Below are 21,403 nucleotides of genomic sequence, written 5' to 3' on the forward strand. Positions count from 1 at the left end.
AGAGCGACGTCGCAGGGCAGGTAAGTGCATGTGAAGCTGGCGTAGCGATAATGTTCGCTACGCCAGCAATCACAAGATATCGCTGCTGCGACGGGGGCGGGGACTATCGCGCTCGACATCGCAGCATCGGCATGCGATGTCGCAGCGTGCAAAGTACTCCTTATAGTCCTGCCTTATAGTCCTGTGTCCTACATTTTGCAGATGCTATGGTATAATTAATATTTCTGTATTCTGTGTGTCATTTACATTTTTCACTAATATATGCACAACATCCTTGACCCCGATCTGTGGTGTTACTATGCGGTTCATATTGCAATTCTTTGGATTCTGACTATTGTGCTGTGTGCGACTTCAACAAGACATCTTGCTCCTTCTGGATTGTGATGCATTTTAGTTACCTAGCTATCTAATCACATGGCAAAAGTAATTCGATAAGTATTTCAGGTGCTTTTGCTGCTTTGTTCATTAAAAAAAAAAAAGCACAAGCTATTGGATGCGCCCCAGCTTGTTAAAATTGTCAGTTTGACATCAGTAAATTTGATGCACGTAATCATTTTTTGAGCATGCTCACTAAAAATGAAAAAGCTGCAGAAACATTTGGAAAAAAAAAAGTCTGCTATCTGGTAGGAATAAGATAGGATTAAAGGGAACCTGTCAGGTGTAATATGCACCCAGGACCACGAGCAGTTCTGTGTGCATATTGCTATTCCCTGCCTAACCGTACCTGTATACGCTAGCATAGATAAAGAGATCTTTAGAAAAAGTATTTCTAAAGATCTTTTACCGTGTGCTAATGAACGCGGGGGCTAGTCCCCTGAGTGTTAGTTCCCCGGCCAGTCGGCTCCATTAGCATGTTAGTGCATCCCTGTGGGCGTAATATCATGCTAATTAATATGCAGCGTCAGAGGCATGGTGTCACTCACCTCTCCACTGCCATCGCGTCCGACGCTGGATTTCGGCTCAGTACACATGACCCCGGAGTTTCGGTCATGCGCATTACTTCAGTTTGAAGCCAGGACACGTACACCCGGCTTCATAGTGCACATGATCAAAACTCCCGGGTCATGCGCACTGAGCCAAAATCCAGCGTCGGACGCGATGGCAGTGGAGAGGTGAGTGAGATCATCCTGTAATGCTACGTATTCACTAGCATGTTAGTACACCCACAGGGGCGTGCTACCATGCTAATGGAGCAGACTGGCCGGGAAACTAACACCCAGGTGACTAGTCCCTGAGCTCCTTAGCATACGATATAAGATCTTTAGAAATACTTTTTCTAAAGAGCTCTTTATGTATGCTAGTGTATACAGGGACGGTTAGGCAGGAATTAGAAGTATGCACCCAGGACCATGTGCAGTTCTGGGTGCATACTTCTAATTCCTGCCTAACCGTCCCTGTATACACTAGCATTGCACCTGACAGGTTCCCTTTAAACCATTCTAAGAATGAGTGTTTGCGAATTATCGCTTAATTACTGGAAAGAATACTGAGGGCAGCCCTCAGATTGCACTTCTCTCCATTTTGACTCATTCAATAAAATTTCACAAGCGGGACATACTCCGCTTCTGCCTGACAGCAATCCCTTCTATTAATGAGTGGTACTCTGAAATGGTGAATATTTGCAGGATGGAGGAGCTTTCTGCCGAATGCTCTGGACTCACCGACAAATTCACCAGATTATGGAGTGAATGGATATTATTCCCCAAATCTTCATAAAAATTTTCTATAGGCTGTGGGATCTGTGTGCAGGCCTGGGTTGGTGTTGTGGCTTCCATGTCTTAATGTGAAAAAGATGTCTTTACCTTCTCCCATATTCTTCCCTCCCTCCTCCCCTTCTTGTAATTCCTCACTCCACCCACTTTTGTTTTTTTTATTCTTCTCTTTTTATCTTTTCTTTTCTACTATATTGGGATAAGTTTTGGACTTCAGTCTGTTCGTTTCTTATTATTGGGTTACCCCAATATGTCATCTCATTTGTTCATTTGGTTATAAATTAATTTTGTTTCTCTGTCAAAGTGGCACTTTTATAATTGTGTATTTTATTTAATTTTTTTATGGTCCTTATGAACCAACTGTATTGCTGCATTACAATTGATTCTTTAATGTTCTCATGAATGTTTCAATAAAAATAGATTGAACATAAAAAAAAAAAATCTGTTGTTTGGATCTGGAGACTTGCAGGTGGTCCGTGCATCGCAGTCTGTAGTTAGACCACAAAACGCAGATGTATGAATCTGGCCTCAAGTAAAGAAGCACAATGGCTGCTTAATTATTAGTATGAGCAAGTGGAGGCACCTGAAAACTGTTTTAGGCAAAAAGACAACTGTGCGCAGCACACTGGCTCACTAGTCATCACTATAGCCTTATGCTGGGGTCCTGGGTTGAAATCCCACCAAGGACAATATCTGAAAGGAGTTTGTATCTTCTCTTTGTGTGGCTTTCATCCAGGTACTACATACTGATAAGTGATGGGGAATTTACATTGTGAGCCCCAATGAGGACAGTTATGAGGATATCTGTAAAGCGCTACAACTAATGGTGCTATATAAGTAAATAAAATACAAAAATCCAACCTTTCTACACACTTAGGGATAAGGGACTGAGTGAAAATGGTAACAAACAGCAGATGGACGAGCCCAAAAAAGGTAAACTATACAAATATCACTTTAGAGTGTCCTGAAATTGCAAATATAGTTTTAAATAAGAAGCCATAACTAAGACATTCTTCTGTTCATCAGGCATGATAAAATCTCTTTAAATGAAACATAATAATCCATTAAATATTAAAAGGCAATAATAAACTGTGTCTTCTCATTTTTCAGAAGCCTCTTCCATGTTTGACTTTAATTGTGTGGAGTATATTAGCCCTTAAAAAATACATATTCTTGATCAGGGTTCAGCAACTGCAAATATGGTCCTACAGTTTCCTAACAGTCTGTGGGCTGTCAGGGAATGCTGGAAATTATAGTTGCTGATCTCTGCTATAGATAATCTAAATTACATCATGTACAGTATATGATGCATGTGTCTCCTAGTACATAAAAAAAATTTAACTGGTTAAATGAACAACTAATAGCAGCAGTACCTGAGTCTGTATCCTGTTCAAGCCTCTAAACCACAAGATCTGGCCTTTTCGGAGCTCCATTTCTGCATGGTCAATCTCATCTGCATCCTCTGGCAGTTCTTCATGGGGAATATCCTCTTTCATGGGCCCATGGCCTGCTTCTTTCAAGAACTTAAGCCGGCTTGTGGGAACTGTGCAGATTAACTAAACAGATCAATAAGAAGATGATCATAACATTCCATGGGCAGGGTGCAGATCAACATATTTATATGACAGTAAATGTACGAAACACACCTGGCCCCATAACAACTCGCCAATTCCAATGAAGATGCACCAGAACCACTGTGATAGAGTTAGGCCAGAGCAACTGAATGGTTTGCCTCCAAATTCTACAATCACAATCTGTTAAAAAAACAACAACAAACAAACAGAATAAGAATATAGATAGATTTCTTCCATCTACTCGTATTATGAAGCATTTCTGCATCATTTACTTTTTCCCCACTATATAATGACCATATGAGACGTAGGAGTGAGTGATGCCCATGGTCAGAATGTTTTCATGTTAGAGTCATACTTTCCAAGATGCACTACTGTATTTTGACAAAGCATTGTTTGCGCATTGGGTTAATATTTAAGTTGTTCACATTACCGGGCACGCAGCTTACAGTTTATGTACAGTATACAGTGGATCCTTGGTTTACGAGAACAATCCATTCTGAGAGTGTGCTTGTAAACCAAGTTACTCATGTAGCAAAGCAAAATTTCCCATAGGAAATAATGCAAGCTCAGGCAATTTGTTCCACAACTTGTTCAATGTCCCATCCTGGTCCCCTATTGTGCCATTCCACACACACACACAAACACGCACGCACACACACATATTATGCTCACCTTAAGGCCACGTCACACTAAGCAACATCGCTAGCAACATCGCTGCTGAGGCACGACTTTTGTGAGGTAGCAGCGATGTTGCTAGTGATGTCGCTGTGTGTGACATCCAGAAACAACCTGGCCCCTGCTGTGAGGTCGCTGGTTGTTGCTGAATGTCCTGGAACATTTTTTAGTTGTTGCTCTCCCGCTGTGAAGCACACATCGCTGTGTGTGACAGCGAGAGAGCAACAACTGAATGTGCAGGCAGCAGGAGCTGGCTTCTGCGGACGCTGGTAACCACGGTAAACATCGGGTAACCAAGAAGCCCTTACCTTGGTTACCCGATATTTACCTTCGTTACCAGAGCCCGCCACTCTCACGCTGTCAGTGCCGGCTCCCTGCACACGTAGCCGGAGTACACATCGGGTAATTAACCCGATGTGTACTGTGGCTAGGAGTGCAGGGAACAGGGAGCCGGCACTGGCAGCGTGAGAGCGGCGGACGCTGGTAACGAAGGTAAATATCGGGTAACCAAGGGAAGGGCTTCTTGGTTACCCGATGTTTACCGTGGTTACCAGCGTCCGCAGAAGCCGGCTCCCTGCACACGTAGCAGAGTACACATCGGGTAATTAACCCGATGTGTACTGTGGCTAGGTGTGCAGGGAGCCAGCGCTAAGCGGTGTGCGCTGGTAACCAAGGTAAATATCGGGTTGGTTACCCGATATTTACCTTAGTTACCAAGTGCAGCATGCTTCCACGCGTCGCTGCTGGTTGGGGACTGGTCACTGGTAAGATCTGCCTGTGTAACAGCTCACCAGCAACTCGTGTAGCGACGCTCCAGCGATCCCTGCCAGGTCAGGTTGCTGGTGGGATCGCTGGAGCGTCGCTTAGTATGACGGTACCTTTACCTTCTGTTCCATCGCCAGCCTCATTGTTCTTGTAGTTCGCTGGTACAGGATGTGTATCGGGTAACCATCGCGACCGATGCCAGAGCTTCTACTGCCAGAGCGCTGACGTCAAAGACAGGAGCCACTTGCCTCTGACTGGCCTTTAAGTAGCGGCTGACAGCGGACGTTCCTCCATCGGCGTAAGGTGAGCATAATATATGTGTGCGTTCGTGTTTGTGTATCTTTGTGCGGACTGCAAGAGCGGGTCAGAGTGTAATAAAAGTACGGAACCGGAAGTGTGTGCGGTATGTATTTGCTCGTACAGCAAAGCTTGCTCGTAAACTGAGTTACAAATTTACAGCAAGCTTTGCTCGTATAGCGAAATACTCGTAAACCGGGTTCCACCGTATTGCTATTTTTAGCGCTGCTTTTACAATGCTTGTTTATTTTTACCCAAATACAAAAAAATGAGGTTTCTGTTAAAAATAGAACATGGGAGTAGAAAAGTCTGAAGATCACATTGAAACATTCTAATGAAAGAGCACCAACACCATTACTTTATATCTTAAGGCCCAGTCACACTAAACAACATCGCTAGCAACATCGCTGCTAACGAACAACTTTTGTGACGTAATAGCGATGTTGCTAGTGATGTTGCTGTGTGTGACATCCAGCAACAACCCGGCCCCTGCTGTGAGGTCGCCGGTTGTTGCTGAACGTCCTGGGCCATTTTTTAGTTGTTGCTCTCCCGCTGTGAAGCACACATCGCTGTGTGTGACAGCGACAGAGCAACAACTAAATGTGCAGGCAGCAGGAGCCGGCTACTGCGGACTCTGGTAACCACAGTAAACATCGGGTAACCAAGAAGCCCTTACCTTGGTTACCTGATATTTACCTTCGTTACCAGCGTCCGCTGCTCTCAGCTGTCAGTGCCGGCTCCTGCTCTGTGCACATGTAGCTGCAGTACACATCAGGTAATTAACCCCATGTGTACTGTAGCTAGGAGAGCAAGGAGCCAGCGCTAAGCAGTGTGCGCGGCTCCCTGCTCTGTGCACATGTAGCTGCAGTACACATCAGGTAATTAACCCCATGTGTACTGTAGCTAGGAGAGCAGGGAGCCAGCGCTAAGCAGTGTGCGCGGCTCCCTGCTCTGTGCACATGTAGCTGCAGTACACATCAGGTAATTAACCCCATGTGTACTGTAGCTAGGAGAGCAGGGAGCCAGCGCTAAGCGGTGTGCGCTGGTAACCAAGGTAAATATCGGGTTGGTTACCAGATATTTACCTTAGTTACCAAGCGCAGCATCGCTTCCACGCGACGCTGCTGGCTGGGGGCTTGTCACTGGTTGCTGGTGAGCTCACCAGCAACTCGTGTAGCCACGCTCCAGCGATCCCTGCCAGGTCAGGTTGCTGGTGGGATCGCTGGAGCGTCGCAGTGTGACATCTCACCAGCAACCTCCTAGCAACTTACCAGCGATCCCTATCAGGTTGGATCGTTGTTGAGATCGCTGGTAAGTTGTTTAGTGTGACTGGACCTTTACTCTACATTTTACAGTCCTAAAGGTCCAGTCACACTAAGCAACTTACCAGCGATCCCAACAACGATAGGGATCGCTGGTAAGTTGCTAGGAGGTTGCTGGTGAGCTGTCACACTGCGACGCTCCAGCGATCCCACCAGCAACCTGACCTGGCAGGGATCGCTGCAGCGTGGCTACACGAGTTGCTGGTGAGCTCACCAGCAACCAGTGACCAGCCCCCAGTCTCCTAGTTACAGCACACATCAGGTTAATTAACCCGATGTGTGCTGCAGCTAAATGTGCACAGAGCAGGGAGCAGCGCACACTGCTTAGTGCTGGCTCCTTGCTCTCCTAGTTACAGCACACATCGGGTTAATTACCTGATGTGTGCTGCAGCTACATGTGCACAGAGCTGGAGCCGGCAGCACAGGCAGTGAGAGCGGAGGAGGCTGGTATCAAAGGTAAATATCGGGTAACCAAGGACAGGGCTTCTTGGTTACCCGATGTTTACATTAGTTACCAGCCTCAGCAGAAGCTGGCTCCCTGCTCACTGCACATTAGTTGTTGCTGTCTCGCTGTCACACACAGCGATCTGTGCTTCACAGCAGGACAGCAACAACTAAAAAATGGCCCAGGACATTCAGCAACAACCAACGACCTCACAGCAGGGGCCAGGTTGTTGCTGGATGTCACACACAGCAACATCGCTAGCAACGTCACAAAAGTTGTTCGTTACCAGCGATGTTGCTAGCGATGTTGCTTAGTGTGACGGGGCCTTTACTTTTAGGTCTGATTATCTTAAAAATAGAGAGAAAGGACTGTATCAGTTCACAACCTAATTTGGATCATCAGACAATTTAACCGGTTAGTTATCTGGATAGGTGTCCAGGCGACCATCAATGTTTCTTATTAGTGGAAAGGTAAGAGACTGATAGATTCACAAGTGTATCGAAGAGGACAGAGGTCCAAACTTAAAAAGTACAGATAAGACTTACTTAAGATGTGATAAACACTGTTAATTTATGTAGCAACAATTACAAACCCTTAATATTTTACTTTAGAATGAACTGAAAAATGTACACGTGGCAATGGAAACCCACTATTTACCATCACATATTTATATTGTGGGACATATCGGTAGCTGTACACCGGTTAACAGTATTCAGAAATAAAAATCCTAAAAATAATGAAAATGTCCTGGAAAACAATGATGAACCATAACTTTATATTTTGTTGCACAACCTGGTGAGGCAATTACTGCAAAGAAACGATTTCTGCAATTCTCAATGAGACTTCTGCATCTCTCCACAGATTTTTGGCCCTCTCCTCATGAGCAAACTGCTCCAGATGTCTGAAGTCTGAAGGGTGCTTTCCCCAGACGGCATGTTTCAGCTCATTCCACAGATGTTCAATAGGATTTAGATCAGGGCTTATAAAAGGGCACTTCAGAATAGTCCAATGCTTTGCTCTTATCCGTTCTTGGATGTTTTTAACAGTGTTCTGAGTCATTATCTCTTTGGGAGGACCCATGACTTCCAACAGATGACAAGATTTCTGACACTGGTCAACACATTTCAGTCCAGAATGCCTTGATAGTCTTGAGATTTCATTGTACCCTGCACAGATTCAAGATAACCTGTGCCAGATGCAGCAAAACATAATCGAACCTCCTCCATGTTCTTTTCTTTATAGGTTGCATTTTTTCATCTGTGAACATAGTGCTTATGTGACTTACAAAAAGACCCAGTTATGACTCCTCCATCTAAAGAACACTCTCTAAGGCTATGTGCACACTAGGCGTTTTTACCCGCGGATTTACGGCGGAAATTTCTTGAGAAATGTTTGAAATCTTCTGCAGACATTTCCCAGCAAAACCTATGGGAAAAAAAAATAGCTGTGCGCACACTGCGTTATTTTCTCAAGAAAATTCTTTGTGAAGATTTTCTTGAGAAAATTTCTTGAGAAAATGAGCATGTCACTTCTTTTCCGCAGGTACCTGTGGAATACCCCCGGTATTTCACTCCATTCACTGTAATGTAATCGCAAAATACCGGGGGGTATACCGCAGGTAGCAAATGATGTCACACTCCCTGGACGCCGCACAGAAGCACTTCCGTGTGACCTCCAGGTGCCCATGCAGTCTGTGTCCCGCTCCGGCCCCGCGACTGCCCGCCCTGCAGTGTCAGTGTCTGCCCGCAGTATCAGTAGCTTGTCACCCTGCAGCGCAGGCAGACACTGACACACAGCAGTGTGTGCAGCCGTGGGGATAACGGGCGCTGCTGTCAGGAGGTGAGATGAAATCATTACCTGCTGTGACGATCTCCTGCCTCCTGACGTCACCGCGGTCACTGCCGTCTATGCCCGCGGCCCGAGACTGTCACTGGCGGTGACGTCACGGGCTCTCGCGATACTGCTGAGAACGCGGCGGGCATAGAAGGCAGTGACAGCGCTGATGGCAGGACTGCAGGAGATCGTCACAGCAGGTAATGATCTCATCTAACCTCCTGATGGCAGCACTCGGCATCCCCTGCAGTGACATGGGCTGACCTACTGATGTTAGCTCAGGTTACTGCATTACTCTCCCAGCCAATGGGGAACCTTCTGTTCTTCATTGACTGGGACAGTAACTATGGTATGGATCGTCCTGGGACCCCCCCCGCTTATTGGATTACGCCAGACCCGAATTTGATTGTTCTTGTCAATAAATTGGTGAAAGAGGGAATGTGGGGAGTGTTTTTTCAAATAAAACTTTTTTTTGTTGTCTATTTTTTATTTATTACTGACTGGGTTGGTGATGTCGGGTATCTGATAGACGCATGACATCACAAACCCCAGGGCTTGATGCCAGGTGACATTACACATCTGGCATCAACCCTATATATTACCCTGTTTGATACCGCACCAGGGCATGGGATGAGCTGGGGCGAAGCACCAGGATTGGCACGTCTAATGGATGCGCCACTTCTGGGGCGGCTGCAGCCTGCTATTTTTAGGCTGGGGAGTGTCCAATAACAGTGGACCTCCCTAGTCTGAGAATATCAGACCCCAGCTGTCCGCTTTACCTTGGCTGGTGATCCAATTTGGGGGGGGACCCCACGTTTTTTGTTTTAAATTACTAATTTAATGTAAAATAACAGCGTGGGGTGCCCTCTGTTTTGGAATACCAGCCAAGGTGAATCTGCCAGCTGTGGTCTGCAGGCTGCAGCAGTCTGCTTTACCCTAGCTGGCTACAAAAGATGGGGGGACCTCACTTTTTTTTTTAATTATTTATTTTTTGGCTAAATACAAGGCTAGGCACCCTTTAGTGCCACATGAAAGTCACTAAAGGGTGCCAGCTTAGAATATGCAGGGGGGTGAGACATTATATAGGTCTTTCTCATCTCTCTATCTATCTATTCATCTATCCATCTTTCCCTCTATCCATTATCTGTCTATCGATTATCTATATATTATTTATATTATTTATTGCAGTTCAGCATAAAAAAAACGCAGGGACCAACCTGCGGCAAAACCGCGTCAAAATCACGGCAAAAACGCATGCGTTTTTCTTGCGGGTTTGGTGCGTTTTTTTACCGCAGGTGCGGTAATCTTCAACTCCCAGACGTTTCTCAAGAAATTTTCTTGAGAAAAATCACTTTTCTAGTGCGCACATAGCCTAAGAAGCTTTGTGTCTTGTCAATATGCATTTTAACAATTCTCAGTCTCTCTTTGCTTTCAACAGTGGTTTCCCCTTTGGTTGTCTTCCAAGAAGTCCACTTTGAACAAAAGTGCAACGAATGGTGCAGTCTGACACTGATGTACCTTTACCTTGAAGTTCACCTCTAATCTCTTTCGAAGTTGTTCTTGGTTCTTTTACCATTTGTATTATTCGTCTCTTGAATTTGTCAGCAATTTTCTAATTGTGGCAAAGTCCACTGAGGTTGGCTATTGTCTCAGGCCTTAAAAGTGAAGGTGCCGCAATTTTTTTTGTATTAAAAATTATTGAATATATAATCAATTGTTTTTAATACAAAATTAAATACACTAACTTAACAGTCTTTTTTTAAATTACATTTTTTTTCCAGCCTCTGAGGGCTTCCATTTGCCGGTTATAACGAGACTTCTAGACCTCAAATATGGCAGCCCCTGTATACAGAAAACTTGGGTCGCCACTTGACCCTACCTCAAAAGGTCACAGCTCTGGGAGGAGATTGGCACCATTTTTGTGCAGCCCGCAGCTACTCTGCTGTGCGTGCCCAGTGCTCAGTACGTGTGGTGATTGGAAGAGCTGGAACACCATTGTGACAGGAGGAGGTTACGGTGTGTAAGGCTGACAGGAGAAGATGAGGGCAACGGAGGTCCGGGTTGAGTATCTGTGGCAATGGTAAGTGGTGATCGCAGCCTGAGATCACGAGTGCAGTACACTGTACAGCCTCTGCAGGAGGATGCACCTCACATGTGATACGTGTCTCTGGGGAGTATCCAATGCCCACCATCTGTGATACCCCCCATAGCCATGGATATAATGCCGATAATGTGTGAAACACAACCTTATGGTCATGTATCTAATGCTCACTATCTGTGATACTCCCAGAGCCATGTATCTAATGCCGATCATAAGCGATACCTCCAGAGCCATATAGCTAATGCTCACCATCTGTGATACCCTCCATATCCATGAATCGAATACTCATCATGCGGGATACCCCTCAGAGACATGTATCAAATACTGATCATGTGTGATACACCCTGTATACACCATGTATCTAATGATACACCATGTATCTAATGGAGATGATGTGCAATATCCCCCTGAGCCATGTATCTAATGCCAATCATGTGTGATACACCCTCAGAGCCATGTTTCTAATGCTGATCATGGTGACAATGTGGGGCCATTATACTGTACACAGCACTATGAGGGGTCATTATACTGTACACAGCACTAGGTGGAACCATTATAAAGTATTGAGCACTATGTGGGGGCATTATACTGTATGGTGCACTATGTGGGGCACATTATACTGTAAGGTACACTATGTGGGGTGCTTATATTGAATGAAGCACTATCTGGGGCCCATTGTACTATATCCAGTACAATGCCCTGTATCTAATTTCAGCATTTGTTACTCTAATTATATCTATCTCCATCTTATAATACACCGAGCAGCACCAACTAACAGAATCAATGCTGCCAGCTGTCCTCTGTGACAGTCTACTTGTCAGTATCACTTTGCAGTCACCAACAAAATGGCTCCGCACTGTGATCATATACTTCATCCTCCTTTATCCTTTTGTAAACATCACACACATGTGAGCAGATCTAGCCCACATTTACTGCAGTTGTAACATGAGCTAGCAGTACACTAGATTTTCATGGCAAATTTCAGTAGCTACTCTCCTAGTGTTTAAAAGTGGAAAATATCAAACTTTTTTAAAATTATTTCTCACATTTTACTCCATTAAAATATAGATTTATTTTTTTTAAATGAAAACATTAATACTTTCCATTTTTCAACAGCACCTTCCTTTTAAACTTCTGAATTGTGTGTGCAACTGTAGTAACAGGAACATCAAGCTTTTTGGAAATGGTCTTATTGCATTTATCTGTAGCATGTTTCTCTATAATTTTCTATCTAACCTCCTGAGACAACTCTCTCTTTAGTAAATGTTCATTGTAGTAAACACCATGATACTAAATAGCACAGTGATAATTTTTCACCCTCTAAATAGGCAGAATGACGGATTACAAGTTTGTTGACACATGTGAATTACAGGACACATCTTATTATCACATGTCCCATGGTCAAATTATGGTACATTTTTTCTACGGGTACCATCATTTTTGTCCAGGTCATTTTCATTTTTTTTTTCTGTTTAATACAATTCAAAAGCAATGTCTGAATTGATATTCAGTGAACTTAAACTAAAATTTACTTTTGTTTAGATCATGTTATTTCAGTGACTATTGTGGGTTATTCTCTGCTTAGAAGGGATTTAACAGATGCCAGGATATTATAAGACATAGTGGCCAAAGTTAAAATTACAAAAGGTCATATTTATTTTATATAAGTTCCAATATGCAAAAAAAATAAAATAATATACGTTTACTCTTTGTCTGCTAAGGAAGTCAGGTTATATATCCTTGCAAGGCGGAATATTAGCAGCCAAGAACAGAAGAGATATGACCTTGGAAAGAAAGTTAAAATTCTACAATAAAATAATCTGCAACCTAGGGCTTGTTCTGAAGTTCAGACTTCTAAGTGTTGTTTCTCAGGTTACATCTCAATTAGAGATGCAATCCAAGTCTTGTTTTAAAGATCACATTCCTTGATGGCAAGTTTTTAGACACCAATGTATATTTTTTACATTTATAAAAATAATTCCTGTAAGTCAAAAAGTTACATGAAGGTGGATATGGCTGTCAACTGCAGAGTTAGGCAGGCTTTACACGCTGCGACATCGCTAGTGATTGCTAGTGAAGTCGAGTGCGATAGCACCCGCCCCCGTCGTGGATGCGATATTTGGTGATTACTGCCGTAACGAACATTATCGCTACGGCAGCTTCACACGCACATACCTGGTCGGTGACGTCGCTGTGACCACCAAACAATCCCTCCTTCAAGGGGGAGGTGCGTTCGGCGTCACAGCGACGTCACTAAGCGGCCGGTCAATAGAAGCGGAGGGGCGGAGATGAGCGGGACGTAAACATCCCGCCCACCTCCTTCCTTCCGCATTGTCGGTGGACGCAGGTAAGGAGAGGTTTGTCGTTCCTGCGGTTTCACACGCAGCGATGTGTGCTGCCGCAGGAACGACGAACAACATTGTACCGGCAGCAGCAGCGACATTATGAAAAGGAGCGACGTGTCACCGATCAACGATTTTTGACGTTTTTGCGATCGGTGATCGTCGCTACTAGGGTTTACACTCTGCGATGTCGGTAACGACGTGACCCCGACGACATATCGTTACCGATGTCGCAACGTGTAAAGCCCGCCTTAGGTTGCCTAGTTTCAGCAAATATATAGGATGTAAATTGTCTTTTAAAGTTTGCAATGCCTGAATTTTATAGGTTTCTAGTGCAATAAAATCTTTATAACAGACTTTTAACCTTTATAGTTCTGGTGAAGCCCAATTTGATGCAAAAAACTACATAAAAAGATGTATGCTTATATAAAGTGCCAAATGCTGTTTTGACATTATGCCAGGTGTCCATTTTTAGAAAATATATGGGTATAAAGGCGCAATGTGATTTTGATATTTTCTTTATACAGGTCAATGCTATAAAATGTTCTAGCTAGCAGAGGTGCAAAATATAAACCCCTCCCCTGCCCATCCCCACCCCGCAAAAAAAAAAATAAAATCCCTCTGTCAGCAAAGCTAACTTGACTGTCAGTGTATAAGATGATCATAGAATACAATAAATAGAATAATAAATAAGTTTTAAAATACCAAAATTAGAATTTAAGGGTGTAAAAATGTGTTCTAATGGATTTGAGACTCAAATACCTGTGCTGCAAAAGTCCCCACAACAACTGCACAAAAGATGGGGTTTCGGAAGATATTCTCAAAAACATTACGTTCTCCGTGGATTTTTCGGGCGTTGATCTCATTAAAAAGTTGCATCATAACAAATGTGTTGAATACAATAGTGTAATGTTCTGAGGGAGGGGAATGCAGAGGTGAATTTCTTCCGCTGTCAATGTCAAAAAATGTCTCTCCTGTAAAAAAGGGGAAAAAAAAAAAAGGGAAATTTCATTGACTAAGTTTGTTACAATAATATTGGGTACTAGAGAATGCATATACCCCAATAAATATATAAAACAATCAACAATGAATGAAGCGTCAGTAAGGCTAATCTCATCAGTACATTTTCAATAAGTGGTGGAATTATTCTGTCTGATTCTTCCCATGTTTAGTTAACCGAATGTGCAATTCTTTCCCAATTTGTATATATTCAATTTGGTTCATGAACGAATATGACCAACAGAGGATGCTGCTAACAATTGCTGCTTTTGGGAAATCATGGTGGTTAAAAACTTAAAAGATAGACTAACTTGTACATTTTTTACATTAATTTGAAGAAAAAAAGTTGAAGAGTTATGTCCACTGCCCAATTAAATCCTGTTTTTACAAGCTAATCCGCCCGATCTTAAAATTTGCAGTGTTTATTTTCATTTAGTGCTAATAAATCTATCATTTTAACTCTATTACAGTAAAATGAAAGCGGTTAAGCTAATTATAATACTTTACTTCTTTAACCAAGGTAAATGCCAATGAGCATGAGAACAGTTTTCTTTGAAATGCCTTCTCTGGAATGCTTCTAAAATCTATTGTCAGATCATATGCAAAAGAAGGAGGCACTTATCAGAGTTAGGGACGAGCAGAAGTGCTCCTTAGGTCACATAAAAGGGTTGTCCTGTCTAAACTTATAAGTCTACAGTATCGCTATGTGACTGCAGACTTGTTAATCCTCACACTGCATGCAATGTGAAGATTCTCCAGTGTTGGATCCGGGAATGGCAGTCACATGGCTGCAAGTATGTGATGTATAGACTCCCACCCAGAATCTGTCTATGGGGGCACGGTCTTGCTCAATGCAAGTGTACTGAGTGAGGCTGCGCCCCTAAAGACGGATTCTGTCTCTGAGCATGCACATCACATACTTGTAGCCATGTGACTGTCATTCGCGGATGTGACACCGGAGAATCTTCACATCGCACTGTGCATGCAGCGTGAGGATTAACAAGTCTCCAGACACATAGAGATACTGTAGACTTGTCATTTTAGACTGGAAAACCCCTTTAAACCTACCAGACGTTTGTGAGCCATTTGAAGGTATACTCATTCATATTTCGGCCAAAAATTGTTGAATATTGAATATTATCTATATCAAATAAAATATGGTGTTTACTTTTTTCATGTAGGTTAAAACATACTATTTATTCATCTAGAGTACATGGGGGTTAAAGAAGTTTCACGAGAAAAAAAAAAAAAGGGAAATGTCTATAAATGTAGTTAGAAATGTATTTATAATCCGGAAATCACAATTGTTTTGTCTATAGAGGTCACCACTATAAAAATACGATGGCTGCCATCCTGATACACTGACAGATACCCGTCCTTGAATGTTACTACAGGGGGCAGTGAGCATGTGTTCCACTCCTATGACCAGGAGACTCCTATACCATGTAATGTACCATCATTCAGATAGACAAGGTGGACAGACGTCTGAGTGACCACATCTTACAGCACTCCTTGTATCTCCTGTAGTATTAGAGCAGCAAATCTTCCAACATATGACGAGATTGGGGGTGTGGGGGGGATGCTTCCTATTGCCCATGCTCACAGGAACCTGTCCTCACATAATAGGACAGGTATCCATCAGTGCAACATTTTAATTTTATAGTGAGGACCTCACTAAACAAAAACATTTGTGATTTGTTAATTATATATATTTTGAAAGTTTATAGTTTCCAGCTGGATTAAACTATAAAACATTACAATTTAGTGCCTTTTAATTTATTTGCTTGAGATATATGCATGTACATTATTTTTTGTGATATATTGGTGGAATTTTAATCCTAATGTTTTGTAATGGGTGATGTTAACTCTGTGTGCTGTTTCCAGTGGTTGACTTAGGGTACCTTCACACTTAGCGATGCAGCAGCGATCCGACCTGGTCAGGATCGCTGCTGCATCGCTACATGGTCGCTGGTGAGCTGTCAAACAGGCAGATCTCACCAGCGACCAGTGAACAGCCCCCAGCCAGCAGCGACGTGCAAGCGACGCTGCGCTTGCACGGAGCTGCCGTCTGGAAGCTGCGGAGACTGGTAACTAAGGTAAACATCGGGTATGGTTACCCGATGTTTACATTAGTTACCAGCGCACAGCTGTGTGTGCAGGGAGCAGGGAGCCGCGCACACTGAGCGCTGGCTCCTTGCTCTCCTACCATAGCTACAGTACACATCGGGTTAATTAACCCGATGTGTAATGCAGCTACATGTGCAGAGAGCAGGGAGCCGCGCACACTGCTTAGCGCTGGCTCCTTGCTCTCCTAGCTGCTGTACACATCGGGTTAATTAACCCGATGTGTACAGCAGCTACATGTGCAGAGAGCCGGAGCCGGCAGCACAGGCAGCGTGAGAGCTGCAGATGCTGGTAACTAAGGTAAATATCGGGTAACCACCTTGGTTACCCGATGTTTATCTTGGATACAGCTTACCTCAGCTGTCAGACGCCGGCTCCTGCTCCCTGCTCGCTTCATTTGTCGCTCTCTTGCTGTCACACACAGCGATCTGTGTGTCACAGCAGGAGAGCGGCTTTGAAGAAAACGAACCAGGGCTGTGTGTAACGAGCAGCGATCTCGCAGCAGGGGCCAGATCGCTGCTCAGTGTCACACACAGCGAGATCGCTAATGAGGTCACTGCTGCGTCACAAAAAGCGTGACTCAGCAGCGATCTCGGCAGCGAGCTCGCTGTGTGTGAAGCACCCCTTAGAGATGGACAGATCGATTCATGGGTCACTGGACAGAAGGCTCACAAATCTCTAACATTTCTGGATACCTAGAGTAGCTTTTGATTGTCCGGGCTGGTGTGAAGTCATTGTTATGACATGACATCGTTGTGGCATGACATTGTACCAGCCTGCCATCCAGCAGCCATAGAAATCTGACCTAGGGCTAAAGTCCTGTGAATCAATTTGCCCATCTCTAGTTGACATGTATTTTTATACTCCGCTACCAGGACATGCAAGCCAAGCCAAGAGATCAGACCATCTGCTATGACATATTTAATATGGAAACAAAAATATTTTAAGTTATGTCCTGGGTTATAGATAACCACTTCTTGATTAGAAGATTTCATCTCTCTGAAATCTAATGTTTCCCTTCCTCCTACAGATTGCCTTCCAGCGGAGATATGGCCAGAAAATGCTGAGGGTGAGCTGACTTTTAGTCTTTGTATGGTTTGAGAGCGAGCACTAAATTTTACAAATCTTTTCCCGTTAAATGATGTATTATTAGAACAGATAGCAGGTGCATGGTGTGGGCTCAGAAGTTGAGCCTATTTCGCACTGGGCAGATGCGTTTCACACCTGGCATCTACATTAAACAGCAGCAATCAGAGCTACAAGGTTCAGATTCAAAGGCTTGGAAACAATACAAAAACTATATAAGAATGATGTATAGTGACCAAACTAGAATAACACGTGGCTGGAAACCAAACAAGTAAATAAATTACCCTGCTATTTATATAATCTTTGCCAGGAGGACTAGATGTACAAGCCAAATGTAACAGACAGAAGTCCATAAAAAAATAGATCAATATATTCAAAAGGGGAACAATCCTGACCTGCAAAGAGCAGAGTGAAGATGATAGTCAACTGATACACAGCATGTCCCAAAATATTTTTCATCATAGTACGAGAGATGAGTGGCTTGTTGCGACCATATGGTTTACGGAGAAGTAGTGATTCTGTGGGAGGCTCGGTGGCAAGTGCAAGGGAGGCAAAGGTATCCATGATCAAATTGACCCAAAGCATCTGCACAGCTTTTAATGGAGAATCCTGCAAAAAAAAAAAATGCAATTGAAAACAGTTAATCCAGGAAAGACTAAAAATGTGGTGCAACTAATGAACAATGCAGGGGAGTAGGATGGGGTTTAGGGTGTGCAAAAGAAAGCATGATAGAAATGTGTACATCAGGATTATAATTTTGGAGGAAGACTTGCCAATAATTGGCCAACGAACATTAAAGGGAACCTGTCAGGTGCAATGAGCACCCAGGACCACGAGCAGTTCTGGGTACATATTTCTAATCTCTGCCTAACTGTCCCTGTATACACTAGCATAGATAAAGAGATCTATAGAAAAAGTATTTCTAAAGATCTTATATCGTATGCTAATGAGCGAGGGGACTAGTCCACTGGGCGTTAGTTCCCCGGCCAGTTGCCCCGCATTAGCATTTTAGTACGCCCCTGTGGGTGTACTAACATGCTAATGAATACGCAGCGTCACAGGATGATCTCACTCACCTCTCCACTGCTGTTGCATCAGACGCTGAATTTCGGCTCAGTGGGCATGACCCCGGAGTTTGGGTCATTTGCACTAGGAAGCCGGGTGTACGTGTCCTGGCATCAAACTGAAGTAGTGCGCATGACCGAAACTCTGGGGTCATGTGCACTGAGCCGAAATCCAGCATTGGGACGCGATGGCGGCGGAGAGGTGAGATCATCCTGAGATGCTGTTTATGACATAAGAATGTGACGGGTAGGAGTCACAGTGCTGACACTGCAGGAAGGGCAAGTATGAAGTTTATTTTATTTTGCTCGACGAAGCGATTAAAAAGGGGTTCCCCAGTAGTGGGCAATTCAAGGTCTTAAAGGAGATTCCACTGTTGCTGCAGTCCCAGTGTTGTGACTAGAAAGGCGATGTCACATTAATAGTGAGTGTCACCGCTGAACTCACCATTAATTTAGCCACAGAGCTCAGTGATTGACAACACTGGGACCGCAGCAATGGATGGCAGCCGGCACAGGACTCAAGGGGGTAAGGCACCTAATAAGTTTATTTAACCCCTTCACCCCTGGGCGATTTTCCATTTTTCCATTTTTTTTTTCCTCCCCTTCCTCCGAAAGCCATAACTTTTATATTTTTCTGTCAATCTTGCCAGATGAGGGCTTGCTTTTTGCTGGACGTGTTGTACTTTTGGATGAAAACATTAGTTTTACCATATAGTGTACTGGAAAACGGCAACAAAATTCCAGAAAAAATAGCAAAAAAAGTGAGTCTGATTGATTGTTTGTGGGATATATTATTCACCATGTTTACTGTATCTTAAAACTGATGTGCCATTGTGATGCCTCAGATCGATATGAGTTCATAGACACCAAACATGTATAGGTCTACTTTTATCTAAGGCGTTAAAAATAATTCACAAGTTTGTCCAAAAAAGGGTGCACTTTTTGCGTCATTTTCCACAATCCGTAGCGTTGTCATTTTTTGGGATGTATGGCTCAATGACCACTTATTTTTTACAACTTGAGCTGATGTTTTTAACAGTACCATTTTTGCGCAGATGCTACATTTTGATCACCTGTTATCACATCTTGTGCAAAATATGCAGAGACCAAAAACATAATTTTGTAGTTTGGATTTTTTTTTTTTTTGCCGCTACGCCGTTTACTGATCAGATTAACTGATTTCATATTTTGATAGATTGGGCATTTCTGAAAGCGGCGATACCAAATGTGTGTATAGATTTAATTTTTTTAACCCTTTAATTTTTAATGGGCCGAATGGGGGGGTGATTTGAACTTTTAGGTTTTTTATTTTTTCATTTTTTAAAACTTTTTTTTTATTTTACTAGTCCCCTTAGGGGACTATAAGGATCAGCAGTCTGATCACTTGTTCCTTTCTGTAGATCACAGCTGCACAGCTGAGATCTGCAGAAAAGCTGCTTTACTCTCATACACGGTGCTCTGCCGGGTGTAAGAGGAAGTGACTCATGATAGCTACAGAAGTCATCACATGACCATGTGCTACCATGACAACCATCGGATCCACGGGATCACGTCACATGACTTCCGATGGCGCCAGGTAAGTGAATGCATATCGCGGCGTGCTCTTTCCTCTCACTGTCATATTTTGACAGTGAGAGGCAAGTGGGTTGACAGGTGCAATAGGGTCCCGGACCCACTCGTACCTGATAGCCACACATGTCAGCTGTTCAAATCAGCTGACATGTGCAGGCATCGCAGCCAGCGGGGATTAACCTGACACGATCCATAATGTACCCAGAACGTCATGTGTCGTGAAGAGCTTCACACACTTTGGGAACCACTTTACTGAAAAAGGAATTCCACCTTTAATTACCTAGAAGATCTACAATTTTGGTTCCAAAAAGTTCAAATCACTTTGACATTAAGAAATAGTAATTTAGACATCTGATGATGAAAGAAATAAACACATTCTTACTTGAGTGATGCAGGCTCCAGTGAAAGCAACAATGACAGCAACCACATTAACAGTGAGCTGGAACTGAAGGAACTTGGAGATGCTATCATATACGTTACGTCCCCACATAACTGCTTTTACAATACTGGTAAAGTTATCATCTGTGAGGATAATGTCTGATGCTTCCTTTGCCACATCTGTACCAGCTATACCCTATAAAAGAGAATACATATCGAGTCTTGACCTATTATTTTTCAGAATGTGGACGTTCATGATTTGAGCTACTACAGGAACAGAGAAGAGAGAATTGTTTTTGCAAAGCAATAACATCTATGCATTTTAATTTACTATTAATATGTACCATGGCAAATCCCACGTCTGCTTTCTTTAATGCTGGTCCATCATTAGTTCCATCCCCGGTGACGGCTACCACTTGTCTCCGTTCAGCCACTTTGCTGTCAATGATACCTAGAATAGATATACAATTGAAAACCTTTTAGAGAATTAGAACTCAAGCAGAATAGGAATGGAGAGGTGTAATGTCTTTTTAGAAGCTACACTGTTAAAGAGAACCTCTCACCAGGATTTTCCCTTATAAGCTGCAGCCACTACCAGTAAACCCTTATACACACCATTCCGGAATACTGTATATAAGTGCCCAGGACGCACTGTATAATGTAAAAAAGAACTTTATTATACTCTCCTAGAAGGCGGTCGGGTCTGATAGGCGTCGCTGCTCTCAGTCTGATGCCTCCTCTATCTTGTCCAGTCGCCGTCCTCCTTCCCAGTCCCGTGTGGATGACGCTTCCTATGTCATATACACAGAGGCCGCCATTGTGCTCCTGCACATGTGTACTTTGATTTGCCCTACTGAGGGCAGATGATCAAAGTACTGTAATGTGCAGGCACAAGGAAAGTTGAAAGACCGCCTGCGCATTACAATACTATGATCTGCCAGGGTAGCAGGGCAGATCAAAGTGCGCATGTGCAGGAGCACAAAGGCGGCCTCTGTGCTTGGATGACGTAGGCTGCGTCATCCAAACAGGGCTGGGTAGGAGGACGGCGATGGACGGAAGAGAGGAGGCACCGGACCCGAAAGCAGTAGCACCCACTGGACCTGAACACCCCCTA

The 21,403-nt window shown here is 43.5% G+C and overlaps 1 protein-coding gene across 1 annotated transcript in view; it reads right to left on the bottom strand.

The window, feature by feature from the left end:
- Positions 1 to 21,403, bottom strand: part of LOC142289672 (plasma membrane calcium-transporting ATPase 3-like) — a 69,466-nt gene that overhangs the window by 16,017 nt on the left and 32,046 nt on the right. Inside the window, exons 4-9 of the mRNA XM_075333609.1 lie at positions 20,634 to 20,740; positions 20,294 to 20,485; positions 17,671 to 17,884; positions 13,829 to 14,040; positions 3,359 to 3,466; positions 3,086 to 3,268 (exon numbers count right to left, since the gene is read on the bottom strand). Of these exons, the coding sequence (XP_075189724.1) occupies positions 3,086 to 3,268; positions 3,359 to 3,466; positions 13,829 to 14,040; positions 17,671 to 17,884; positions 20,294 to 20,485; positions 20,634 to 20,740 (1,016 nt within the window). The remainder of the gene's footprint in view (positions 1 to 3,085; positions 3,269 to 3,358; positions 3,467 to 13,828; positions 14,041 to 17,670; positions 17,885 to 20,293; positions 20,486 to 20,633; positions 20,741 to 21,403) is intronic.

This window comes from Anomaloglossus baeobatrachus, chromosome 2 (genome assembly GCF_048569485.1).
Source record: "Anomaloglossus baeobatrachus isolate aAnoBae1 chromosome 2, aAnoBae1.hap1, whole genome shotgun sequence".
Lineage (NCBI taxonomy): Eukaryota > Metazoa > Chordata > Amphibia > Anura > Aromobatidae > Anomaloglossus > Anomaloglossus baeobatrachus.